Genomic DNA, 12554 nt, shown 5'->3' on the forward strand with positions numbered 1-12554 from the left:
TGTAAAAAATGGTAGAAATGACTACAGACTATACTATACTATACTTCACTCTTGTTATTTTATTGGACGTAAAGGTAAGTCTGAAAACGTGTGAATGCCTGATCATATAATATGTTCATTTTCCAATAGCTCCAACATCCTGTCCACCAAATTTTTTCAGGTCAGGTTTTTCCGGACCGGTCTAATACGATAAACCTGTTTTATACCGGCACACCGTCCCGGTACCCACCCTTAGTTACCGTACATGATTTCAAAATTTGTAGAGTAATCACAAAGAAGAGAATCTAAGTCATAGAATGCTATGTGACCACATGTTTTGCCCATTCTATGATAGTGTAGCCCGTTTCGTCCAATTTTTAGTTTGGACTAGTCCATTTTTGCCATGGGGGTGACTTTGGAATAGTCCATATTTAGCTAGGAAATACATGTGGAGGTGCAGATATCCACAATGATCTCTTGAAGTCAAATATTGTGCCAAGGATCCCAAAGTACAATTTTTAAGGCATTAAGCGTGTTTGGCAGTATAGCGTTATACTAGTTCAGTACATTGTCAACTTAAAAACTTCAGGGGGTATGTACAGGGGGGTTAGCAATTAAAGATTTACAAAATTTTTACATTTTCATATTCAGATGGACCGTCTCCATATTTCTAGGTGCGTATTTGATCAAAAACTGCATTTTTGCAAAATAGTGTCCCCCCCTAGCAACAGTAGCACTGGAGACCGCAAGAGCGTATGTTCTGTCGTAGAATTTCCACAGCATGACTCGCACGAGATACAGTCATTGCCGATTTGTAGCTGCCCCCTATTCACCGGAGGCACGAACATAGTACAAAACATGAGGCAGTATGTTAAGAAGAGGCACAGCATGTGTATCTGCTTGTGTCTGTCGAACTTGTCTGCTGCAGCACCGAGGATAGGCTTGAGGAGGAAGGTGAAGAAAGGGTAGGTTCCGCTGATGATACCAGCCTGGTAGGGCAGGAGGCCGAGTTGTCGTAGGTACACAGAGATGTAGGGAACAAAGCATGCAATACCTGCAACAAAAGAAGGTACAAACAATTTAAAAGGAGTTGTCAGAAAGACAGGTCCAGTTCAGACAGCGGAAAATGCTGTCCAGTGTGGTCCGACCATTTTATGTGTGGTTACGCCCCATGGCAGAAAGTTAAAGAATTTGGTGTGTTTCCGTATATCCCAACATGAAGCACAGTCTGATTTCCTGCATACAGGTCTACATACACTACCAAAAATGCCATTCTTATTTATCTTTGTGGAAGAAAAGTTATCTTCCACAAAGAAAATTATTCTCTGTGTGAGAAAATAAGAAAATAAGAAAATGTCAGTTAGAAGGTGAAAGTTTTCTTAGAATATTTTTCTCAGGCCAAGCTGTTCTTTCTTAAATTTCGGGACTAAAAACTTAAGATAAATCTTCTTGTGGCAAGAATGATTCTGTGGTACAGAATTTATATCTAATCATAGTTTTAAACCTGTAAATGTTCTCTAAACTAAGAATAATCATCTTATTCTAGAACAAAGATTAAATAGCTTATAGCAGGAAAACCTAGATTATGTTTCTTGAAAGGTTCTTGTAGCAAGAAAATCTTTCTGTCCTTAATAATCAATTTCTTGTTGCTTCTTGCACTAACCATATTATGCATCTTGTATGAAGATTTAGATTCTTTCAACAAGAATAACCTTCCGTCCTTAAGAATAGATGTCTTAAACCAAATATATATTATCTTGTACAAAGATTAAGATTCTGGTAGCAGGTCAAACCTAGAATCAGTTTCTTGAAAGTTATTTGGAAGCAAGGAAACCTTTCTGTCCTAAAGAACTAAGTTACCAGTTAACAGAATATGCATCTTGTGCTAAGATTCAGGATCTTGCTCAAGAATTCCTCTCTAATCTTAAGACTGATACTCTTACTCTTAGACAGTGATTCTCTGTACAAGTCTGGAAATCTCGCACCAGGAATATTTTACTTGCACCAAGAATCAGCTTCTGGTTCAAGAATTTCTTCCTTCCTAAAGACACACCAAGAAAATGTCTCTTGCATTGAGATTCACTTTCTTGAACAATCATTCCTGCTGTCAAATACTTAAAAACAGAAAATCACTAAATAGTTAATAGCAACTACAAAAATGTTAGAGTAAGAAATCTCAACAAATTATGTGTATAGTATAGGAATATTTATTACCACATTCTTACATAAGACTTATGAAGTATGATCACAATAGTAACAGTCTTTGAATGGAAATACTTTTACGATGACAGTCCCAGACAAACATCAATAATTCCTTTACATTCAAATTGCCAATTATTTATCTTGATATACGTACAAGAAGAAGAGTCTCGAATTCATTACCCTTCTCAAAGAAGTATTTACAGCAATATTACTGCATTTACTTAAATGGCAGTGTACATGTAGCTGTTTTGTAGCGGAATATGCTAAGGCCATAATTTATAAACTTACTAGATATAACTATAATTCCATATGGTTACAGAGTATCACATTCCAAAATAGAGTAAACCCTTGCAGTGAACTTTTCATTCTTGACATTTGGTGTGGTCAAAACCTCCAGACACCTAGAGAAAAAGTGAAAGACCTTTGTTACTTCGTAGTCTTACACAAAACAACAAAAAAGGTATCAAGTAAACAATTTTGAATAATATATATTAATTTCAGTAATGCACTGTACTATATACCTATTCTTTAACCCACTGGTGACACCTATAGATATGTATGTTTACTTGATACCGTAATGAAATTTGTTTTTGAACCGAAATACAGCAGACTAACCCTGTGATATGAAATGGAATCTCCCAACGATTATTTTGGTTAGACATACAATTATGTGCACATAGAATTTGGCAGCCAAAAGGTGGATATACTAGTAGCTATGGAAACAACTCTTGCCTCTCCATATCTACTGCTTTGTCAAGATTCTGTGCCTTGTTGCTTTTGAACCCTATACTCTAAAGTCTATGCATGGACTTCTTTTATCTTGAAGTATTTCAAGGTGGGGGAGGGGGGCACACTTACCTTATCCTTCATATCTGGTTCCCAGCTGTTTCCGCTGCATAGATTTTTAGCAAATTGAACCCAGTCACCAGTGCCTCACATGATCATGGTCCCTTTTACCTTACTTTTGACTGTAAAACTGACATGAGTCATCAACTGATACAAAGAGTAGTGAACTGAGCTGCTGCAACTGTCACTCTGTTCAAAATGGAGATGGGGTAGCCCAACTGTACTCTGGGATACAGATCAACCAATCAGGGGTTCAGAAAAAGTCACATGACCAGAGAGGCTAGAAAAATAAGAAATGTTAAGAAATATTTTCTTATAACTGTTCAAAATAGAGATGGACCACCTGGGGTAGCCCAACAGTACTCTGAGATACAAATAAACCAATCAGGAGTTCAGAAAAAGTCACATGACAAGATAGGCTAGAAAATCAAGAAATGTTTTCTTGTTACCAAGACTAATTCTTAACAAAGACACCAAATGGGTTTTGATTTGAGGAAAGCAAAGTTTAACATAACTTTGAACTAAACATAGCTTGGTCACCAACAGAAATTTCAAAAGAAAGGTTACCATACTATTCAACTAAATGTTATATCTTGCAACTACCTCTAGGTGCCATGAACCCAAAAAAATATCTTGTTTTCCTTAATCAAGAAAGTTAAGAAATATATTCTAGTATATCTTAAACATTACCACTTGAAAAACAAGAAGCATCTCTCTTAAGCTTTTTGAATAAGGAAAACATACCATTAAAGAATTTTATGCTTCAGTTGTAACTTTTTGTTTTGATTTCTTGATTTTATAATTTTTCAAACCTATATTTGATCAAGTAAGTGAAGAAAAGAATTCTTGTATCTTCTTAAACATAACCAAGAAAATCAAGAATTATCTTTCTTAAACTTTCTGGATAAGGAAAAGAAGAACATTTGTGAATTTTATGCTTGTCATATCTTGGTTTACAGTTTCTTTTTTTCTTCTTTTTCTTAACATTATTTGGTCAAGAAAGTGAAGAAAAAAGTTCTTGTATCTTCTTAATTGTTAGAAAGAAAAACAAGAATCATCTTTCTCAAACTCCCTGGATAGGAAAATCAAGAAAAGTCAAGAATGTTCTTCTAGCAAACCAAGATTTTATGTAGAAATTGAAAATGACAAGATTAAAGATCTTACGGTTAGAATCTATGGAATACTCTGTTTGATCTTAGAGAAAATGAATCTTATGGGAAGATTGAAAAATAAAGTTTTTCTTAAATTTCCAGAAAATTCTTGTTGGCAAGTATCTTAATAGAAATACTTTCTTCACTTAAGAAAAAATAGAGAAAAACTCTTTCTCCAAGAACCAACATACAGAGATTTTGCAGAGGGTTTCTTACATTCCTTGAATTTTCTTTACCGAAGAAAATCTTTCTCTCCATAAGAAAACAAGAAAAATAAGAAAAACCATTTTTGGTAGTGTATGCATGCAAATACCAATGTTTATGAGTAAAGACACTCTTTTTACACAACCACAGCTTTATTTCCACCGATGTTTCGGTGACCGTCTGTCACCTTCCTCAGGGCAATTTTGACTGGTTTAATTGTACTGCAGTATTGTTATCAACCTAGGTGGAGTGAGGAAATTAACCTGAATTGTCAGTGCTTTTCCCATAGAGAAGTAATGAAAAATTGGCAGCATGTCGGGGGAATCGAACCTAAGACCTATGGGTTCTGAGCCAAACATCCTATTAAACAACGTGCAAGTTGTCACAAAAATTGCCTGCTACCCATACAACTCGTGCACCGCGGTTTCTTCAGCCTCAGTGTCATTGAAACTCTGGACTCAAGCTGAAGAAACCGCGGTGCACGAATGAGCTGCTGAGGGTCACGTCGGGGTCAGGCGGAACAGACAACAACAACAATCTGCAGAAGATGGCGGCCCGGTGTTTTTTGTAAATTATAGAGCTTTGTTGTTTCAGGCCCTGTCGTGGATTACCTTTGGGCTTCTGGAGTTGTTTTTATCGCCCGTCCAAGAAGGTAAGGGAATTGGGAAGGTAGGGAAAGGAAGAATCCGGCCCGACTAGCAAGAATAAAGTCTGGAGGAACAAAAGTTGGATCCGGGGAACGGGGTGAATCTGCGGTATGCCTAAACACCGCAAACGAGCGCAAACGAGCGCAAACGGGTCTATTATGCAGTATTCATGGGACAACGGCCTTGTTTGACGCTCTAAATACACTATAAGCACATTGTCTGTGCGATATTTAATTAAAAAAACGGCAAATTATAAGTATTTACCCCTTTTTTTTAATAGTTATTCCGCTTGTTTCAAGTTCGAAGGGATTTCTGGCCGCCATCTTGGATCTTCCGTGTTAGGGGTCTGGATGGGAAAATTGCACTTTGGCACTATCTTTTGAGTCAAAAGTGAATGAGATTATCTTCAAAATTAGGGAGATGAAGAGCGATAGCTCTGATGACGTAGCCGCGGTTTTTGACATTTTTTAGCTAGGGTTATGGGTTGCGAGACCGAGCGCTCCAGCCCCCCGTGAAAGTGAGTGTTAGCCGTACGCATATACGAGTGATGGGCATTGGAATCATGCCACCGTGGATTTTTGACATGTTTTAGCTGTCAAAAGCACCTGCGCCAAGCCATGAAGGTATTTTCTAAGTAAATAAGGTACCGATAATTTCCCCATCTAGACCCCTTACACGGATGATCCAAGATGGCGGCCAGAAATCCTTTCGAACTTGAAACAAGCGGAATAACTAAAAAAAAAACTGGTAAAAACTTATAATTTGCCGTGTTTTTTAATCTCTCATTGCACAGACAGTGTATTTAGAGCGTTAAACAAGGCCATTGTCCCATGAATACTGCATAATAGACCCGTTTGCGCTGGTTTGCGCTGGTTTGCGGTATATAGTCAGACCCGTGAATCTGGACAGCGTCTAGGTCTGGGCTTCTCGAGGTCATGTTATATCAGGGCTTTAGCCAGCGTCCGTTTTTCCGTCAATTGACGGAAATTTGCTGCGTGTGACGGAAAAAAATTTCAACCATTCCGTCAACCTTGACGGAAAAAAATCGTTGATTGAAGCAAGGAGGCGAAGTTGAAAAGAGGGAAGCTACGGCTTGGGGACGCCCGGACAGCCCATTGTCGGAAAGCCACACACTGTTTGTTTTGCTATTGTCATGATTGTAGACGATTGTGTGTCGGCACCCTTTCGCATACGATAATCTCATTAAAAACCCGTTTTTCAAGGTCTCACTCCTAGAACAGTGCATTCTACGAACTTTGTTTGGAATCTTGACACTCATCAAAACCTAACTTGTACGCTAGCGTGCCGGGGCTGGCGGCCGTACAAATTATTTTCGCTCGCCCAGCCGCGCCGCTTGCGACAACGCAAGGTGCCAGTCGCAGCTAAAAGAACCGGCACATCATGCTATCCAGAAATAGTTTGATCAAAAACATATTCTTTAGGATCTAAAATGTTGCACGGTTCTCTTCAGCGGGAATTTTGTTTTTGTTTTGACGAGAAAACGCTAATTTTGCAGCGACACAGATGAGATACCCACGCCACGTTGTTGTTATGGCACACTTCCGGGTTAATTGAACGCCTATATTCCCCCAAATGCACCATAAATCAGTATATGAATGAATGTTTTCTCAAAAGAGTATTTGAGTAATTGTGTTCCTAATTAGAAAATTGTCGTGTAATAGAAAAATATAGCGTTCTCCTGCCTTTACAAATGTAACATTTTCAAACAAATAAAATATTTGAACGCTGGTGCGCGCGGTGCATCGTGGGTCGGTATCCATAGCTTTACCAATCAGAGCGCGGGATCTGGGGAGACGCCCCTCCAGATGTTACGACCAACCAATCAACAGTGCGTATTGAGAATATGTAATGTTAGATTTGCATACCCCGCGAGTTGATTTTAGCGCCGTGATTTTGCGGGGAAAACGCAAAGAAACGATGTTTTACTGTTCACATTATTACAAAACGTCAGCGTGGTGTCATATTTTCTCCCAATGACAACATTTATATCGGACGAGGTAGACATTTTTGCAGTCAATGACGGAAATTTTTACGCGATGACGGAAAAAAAAAGATTCTTGACAAGAATTTTCCGTCAATGGGAATTGGCTGACGGAAAAAAATCTCGAGCTGGCTAAAGCCCTGTGTTATATTACATTATAAGTGAGGTATATAGGATTGCAGGACTTTCAATTTGACTCGACCATAAAAATCCCCCTTTCCCAGCATAGAGAACCTTTGGCCATAAATATCGAATCATCGAGCCAAAGTTAACGTTAACTCAAGAGATGCAAAGAATAAAACGTAATGTTACCACTCCAGAATATATTCCCCCCCCCCCCCCCCATTCACACATTATCTAGTACACATATCTCTAAAACGATGCTTCTTACCTCCAAAGAATAAGAAATAGTAAATCTTTAACGTCACAAGCTTGCAGTCGATCATTTTGCACAGTTTGTCTTGGCTTCTGTCGCACACGTGAAAACCAATCAATGCAAGAGGTCATCCAAAGGTAAGACTATTACATTCGTAGAAAAGGGGGCAGAGGCCAATATATGCTAGGCAGAATATGATTGTAACCAACATTATAATCTAAGAAAAAAATATATTTATTCATCATTAAATGTTATTTTAATAGTTTTTTCTTCTATTCTGGTACCTTGAAATCAATAACAATTGTTTCTAGTCTTTAATTAATCCCCTTTACTAGGTCGACCAATCCAGTTTGACCCTGGGGTTATGGGGTTACTTCAGGTTATATGAGAACCCGATTACCACATTTTGTGCACAGAATGTACGCTTGCAGTATAGAGGAAGGGCCTACAATATACATGTGCACTGGACTTCACCGACCACACAGATAAATACTTACCTTAGGTAACGTTATCATCTATAGCATCCTTCGTTAAAACACACACACACACAGAGAAACAAATAAACACAGATAAAAATTCGTATCTATATGAGCATGTAGGAACTACTCAGAGTGTGAACACTACCGTTATAGCAGAATCTCATTGACTGACCTTTGGTCCGCTCCCTAAGAGCGGAGTAGCGACCGGACCTTAAGGTCCACTCTCACTACACTCGCGTCACGCAAGCGTCGCTGCGGGGTTCGTTCATTGTGTCACTGTTGTGTTATATTTTCGCCGATTTTCTGTTGCGCTCACACTTACTTGGGGATACAAACTTTGCCACGTTTGGGATTGTGTTCTCGCCACAAAAGCGCCACCTACATCGGCTACATATAGCGGCGGAAAGCAGAACTCTAATCAGAAACTCTGAGGTAGGTGTCTGATAGACGCCGAAACGTAAGCACAGTAAGTATATCCTGGTTGTGTGCAATAATTCTCCTATATGCTATATTCTACCAACCTGATGAAATTTTTTTTGGGATAAAGCTTACGGACGCTGGTTTCAAAGAATCAAACGGCAATATTTTGAACATTGTTTACTTGGCCGAGTAGTCTGTGCAACGTTTGACCTTTCACCTGTCATCACCTCTTGCTCAGTTGCAGGCGTGTCTAATTGAGCGGCACCAAGAACCACACGGCGTCGTCCTCTTGTTCTGAACAACACGCCCTCTTCTCGCCCTGATCCTGAACACTGTTGTACAGAGGGTCTCCTCCGATCCCTGACACTATGAAGGTCCTGTATGTTCTACTTGCCATTGTGGCAATTGCGAGCGCACTGCACAGGTGAGAAACAAACATTTGATTCATTCTGCACTACGTGCACTTTATGTAAAAAAAGTGGAAAGACCGGTACCCGTATAGGCACGTACGAAGGCCCAAAAGTACAATTTACGTAATTTTTTTTCTATCCAATCTGGGTATGTTTCTTATTGGGATATCCACTTAAAAGTTTCGCGTCCTGCACAAGTATAAGATACCATTTTAGTCATTCGTCACTATGTACATTTTATCTTAGAAATGGATTCATGGAAGTAGAAAGACTGGTACCCGCATAGGTACAATTACGCATGTACGCAGGCCCAAGAGTACAATGTGTAGACGCTACTGCTATCCACTGTGTGTATGTTTCTCATTCAAATACATGTATCTACTAAGTTTGCACGCCCTGGCCACGCACAAGATAAAGATAACATTTATTCATTCGTCACTATGTGCATTTTATCTTAGAAACAGATTCACGTATAAGTGGGAAAACTGTTACCCGTATAGGTATGTTGGGGCATTTTTTGCTGTCGATTGGACAGATGAGGAGGCAGACAGGCTATTTGCCTGTTTGCCTGACCTGCACATGACTTTTTATGGCGAAGGAGAGGTGTGCAATTCCTTCTCCACCCTCTCGTCTACTGGAGCACTAAGTCTCACAGGCGCAACTGTATGCAACGTGTGAGGCGGCTCCAGCAGATGCAGCTTTGTTGTTCGGAGTATCCGTCTCCTAGGAGGACTTCGACCAAGGATGTTGGGGGTTCCTCCTACCCCCGACTCGTGTGTCATGGCGGTTGCGTCACGCCCGAACATGCCCCTAAGGCCTGTCTCGGCCACATAGCCCCACCAAGCCACACAAGGCCACTAGATACTCATTTACACCTGAGTTAAGTGGGGCATATACGAAGGCTCAAAAGTACAATATGTAGACGCTATTTCTATCCGCATTGGGTATAATTGGGATATCCACTTAGGTTTCGCGCCCTACACAGGTAAGAAAAAAAGTATTCATTCGTCAATATCTGCATTTTATCTTAATAACAGACTCAATTATAAGTGGAAAGACCGGTACCCGTTTAATTACGTATATACGAAGGCCCAAAAGTACAATATGTAGAAGATGTTTCTATCCACTCTGGGTATGTTCCCCGTTGAAATAAGTTTTTTTTTTTATTCGTCAATATATGCATTTTATCTTAGTAACAGATTCACTGATAACAGGAAAGACTGGTAACCGTATAGGTATGTTGTGGCACATACGAAGGCTCAAAAGTACAATATGTTGACGCTATTCCTATCAACAGTGGGTATTTATCCACTGTAGGTAAGTTTTCCATTGGAATATCTAATATGTTTCGCACCCCACACTAGCGCGAAAACATTTAATCTTAATAAAAAGATTCATGAATCGAATAAGTACTGGTACCCGTTTAGATACAAATAACGCTGTGTGTACGTACATGTAGAAAGGCTCAAAACAAACATATATGTCAGTCAGTCTTTAACAGACTATGACAAACTACGCAAGAACTTTACGACAAAAAGATTTTGATTGCGATGCACACAAATACAAAATTACATAGACTTAAAGTTGCAACTTAGCAAATAGCAAAAGTCCAATTTCAATTCAGAGTTAAATTGATAGTTCAATTAGAAGTTCAATTCAAAGCAGGGCTTTAGCCAGCGTCCGTTTTTCCGTCAATTGACGGAAATTTGCTGCGTGTGACGGAAAAAAATTTCAACCATTCCGTCAACCTTGACGGAAAAAAATCGTTGATTGAAGCAAGGAGGCGAAGTTGAAAAGAGGGAAGCTACGGCTTGGGGACGCCCGGACAGCCCATTGTCGGAAAGCCACACACTGTTTGTTTTGCTATTGTCATGATTGTAGACGATTGTGTGTCGGCACCCTTTCGCATACGATAATCTCATTAAAAACCCGTTTTTCAAGGTCTCACTCCTAGAACAGTGCATTCTACGAACTTTGTTTGGAATCTTGACACTCATCAAAACCTAACTTGTACGCTAGCGTGCCGGGGCTGGCGGCCGTACAAATTATTTTCGCTCGCCCAGCCGCGCCGCTTGCGACAACGCAAGGTGCCAGTCGCAGCTAAAAGAACCGGCACATCATGCTATCCAGAAATAGTTTGATCAAAAACATATTCTTTAGGATCTAAAATGTTGCACGGTTCTCTTCAGCGGGAATTTTGTTTTTGTTTTGACGAGAAAACGCTAATTTTGCAGCGACACAGATGAGATACCCACGCCACGTTGTTGTTATGGCACACTTCCGGGTTAATTGAACGCCTATATTCCCCCAAATGCACCATAAATCAGTATATGAATGAATGTTTTCTCAAAAGAGTATTTGAGTAATTGTGTTCCTAATTAGAAAATTGTCGTGTAATAGAAAAATATAGCGTTCTCCTGCCTTTACAAATGTAACATTTTCAAACAAATAAAATATTTGAACGCTGGTGCGCGCGGTGCATCGTGGGTCGGTATCCATAGCTTTACCAATCAGAGCGCGGGATCTGGGGAGACGCCCCTCCAGATGTTACGACCAACCAATCAACAGTGCGTATTGAGAATATGTAATGTTAGATTTGCATACCCCGCGAGTTGATTTTAGCGCCGTGATTTTGCGGGGAAAACGCAAAGAAACGATGTTTTACTGTTCACATTATTACAAAACGTCAGCGTGGTGTCATATTTTCTCCCAATGACAACATTTATATCGGACGAGGTAGACATTTTTGCAGTCAATGACGGAAATTTTTACGCGATGACGGAAAAAAAAAGATTCTTGACAAGAATTTTCCGTCAATGGGAATTGGCTGACGGAAAAAAATCTCGAGCTGGCTAAAGCCCTGATTCAAAGGGTAGTTCAAAGGGGTTTTTTTGCTGATGGCCACATGCCGTCGGTGTCTTCTTTCAGCCTCCTTGACTTCCCATCCTCTGTGAACCGCTTCAGTGCCCTCCCTTACCACTATGCGCCATCTGGCCCGGTCACTTGCCAATGTCTCCAGCTGCTGATGGCTGACACCGGCCAAACCAAGGCGCCGCTTGACCGTGTCCTTGAAGCGGAGACGCGGACGACCACGAGGTCTCGACCCCTCCCTCAGCTCAGAGTACAGCAGGTGCCGCGGCAGTCGTAAACATAGGCCCTCAAAAAGCCCGGTAGCCGCAAGGAGTCCCATGGGGCTATGTAGGAGTCACTTACGAAAGTTCCAAAAACAGCCCGTGAACTGCCCGGCAGGACCCCATTTTCTAACTGTGACCTAAGCATAAGCGAGACACCAATATTTAACTATTTATTGGATTTTCTGTTTAGCACGCACAGTCAGGACTGCTCAACTAGCCTGTGGCTATTACAAAGGGCTAGCCCTGCTGTCAAAAACAGAGACAATACAAATGAAATTTGATATGGGCAGGATAATTATCAATAATAGTACAATGCTAAACTTTCCTCTAACACAAACATATACACGGATCAATTTTTTAACAAACACTGTTGCCCTCTTCAGGATCAATACTCATGTCATGATGGCGATAGTTACAGACACGTGATCTTATCACCACGTGATCTTGTGGATACGTGACGTCAGCAATTGGTCAAATGTGCCATGAAGTTTATAGCGCCTACTGGCAGTGATGGCTGTAGTGCTCTGACGTATATGTCCCCCTTTATACGAGGGGCATTCAATAAGTAATGATTGACCCCTGACCCACTTCCAGTTGTCTGATCTAGATGAAATTTTGCATGTGTAATGAGTCATATCTCTATGGGTTATGTTGCAAAACACAGCTCTGAACTAATTGTGGTTACTGATTTACTGGTGTTGAAC

At 40.2% G+C, this 12554-nt stretch overlaps 2 protein-coding genes and 1 long non-coding RNA gene across 3 annotated transcripts in view; 1 reads left to right on the forward strand and 2 right to left on the reverse strand.

Moving 5' to 3' along the window:
* Window positions 1-665: 665 nt before the first annotated feature.
* On the reverse strand, window positions 666-7557 carry LOC118431371 (major facilitator superfamily domain-containing protein 6-like). Its single transcript, XM_035842511.1, has 2 exons — window positions 7423-7557; window positions 666-1033 (listed from the first exon to the last, which is right to left on the reverse strand). The coding sequence occupies exons 1-2, from the start codon at window positions 7475-7477 to the stop codon at window positions 666-668; spliced, it is 423 nt and encodes a 140-aa protein (XP_035698404.1). The 5' UTR covers window positions 7478-7557.
* LOC118410025 lies at window positions 2171-3966 on the reverse strand. The gene is made up of 2 exons (XR_004830515.1): window positions 3040-3966; window positions 2171-2582 (listed from the first exon to the last, which is right to left on the reverse strand). It is a non-coding gene; the product is annotated as an uncharacterized LOC118410025 (long non-coding RNA).
* Window positions 7558-8337: 780 nt separating the features above from the next.
* The window catches only part of LOC118410421 (lysosomal aspartic protease-like), a 13718-nt gene continuing 9501 nt past the window's right edge, over window positions 8338-12554 (forward strand). Inside the window, exons 1-2 of the mRNA XM_035812136.1 lie at window positions 8338-8352; window positions 8545-8730. Coding sequence (XP_035668029.1) covers window positions 8675-8730 — 56 coding nt within the window. The 5' untranslated portion in view covers window positions 8338-8352; window positions 8545-8674. The remainder of the gene's footprint in view (window positions 8353-8544; window positions 8731-12554) is intronic.

Source organism: Branchiostoma floridae, chromosome 2, assembly GCF_000003815.2.
Source record: "Branchiostoma floridae strain S238N-H82 chromosome 2, Bfl_VNyyK, whole genome shotgun sequence".
Classification (NCBI taxonomy): domain Eukaryota; kingdom Metazoa; phylum Chordata; class Leptocardii; order Amphioxiformes; family Branchiostomatidae; genus Branchiostoma; species Branchiostoma floridae.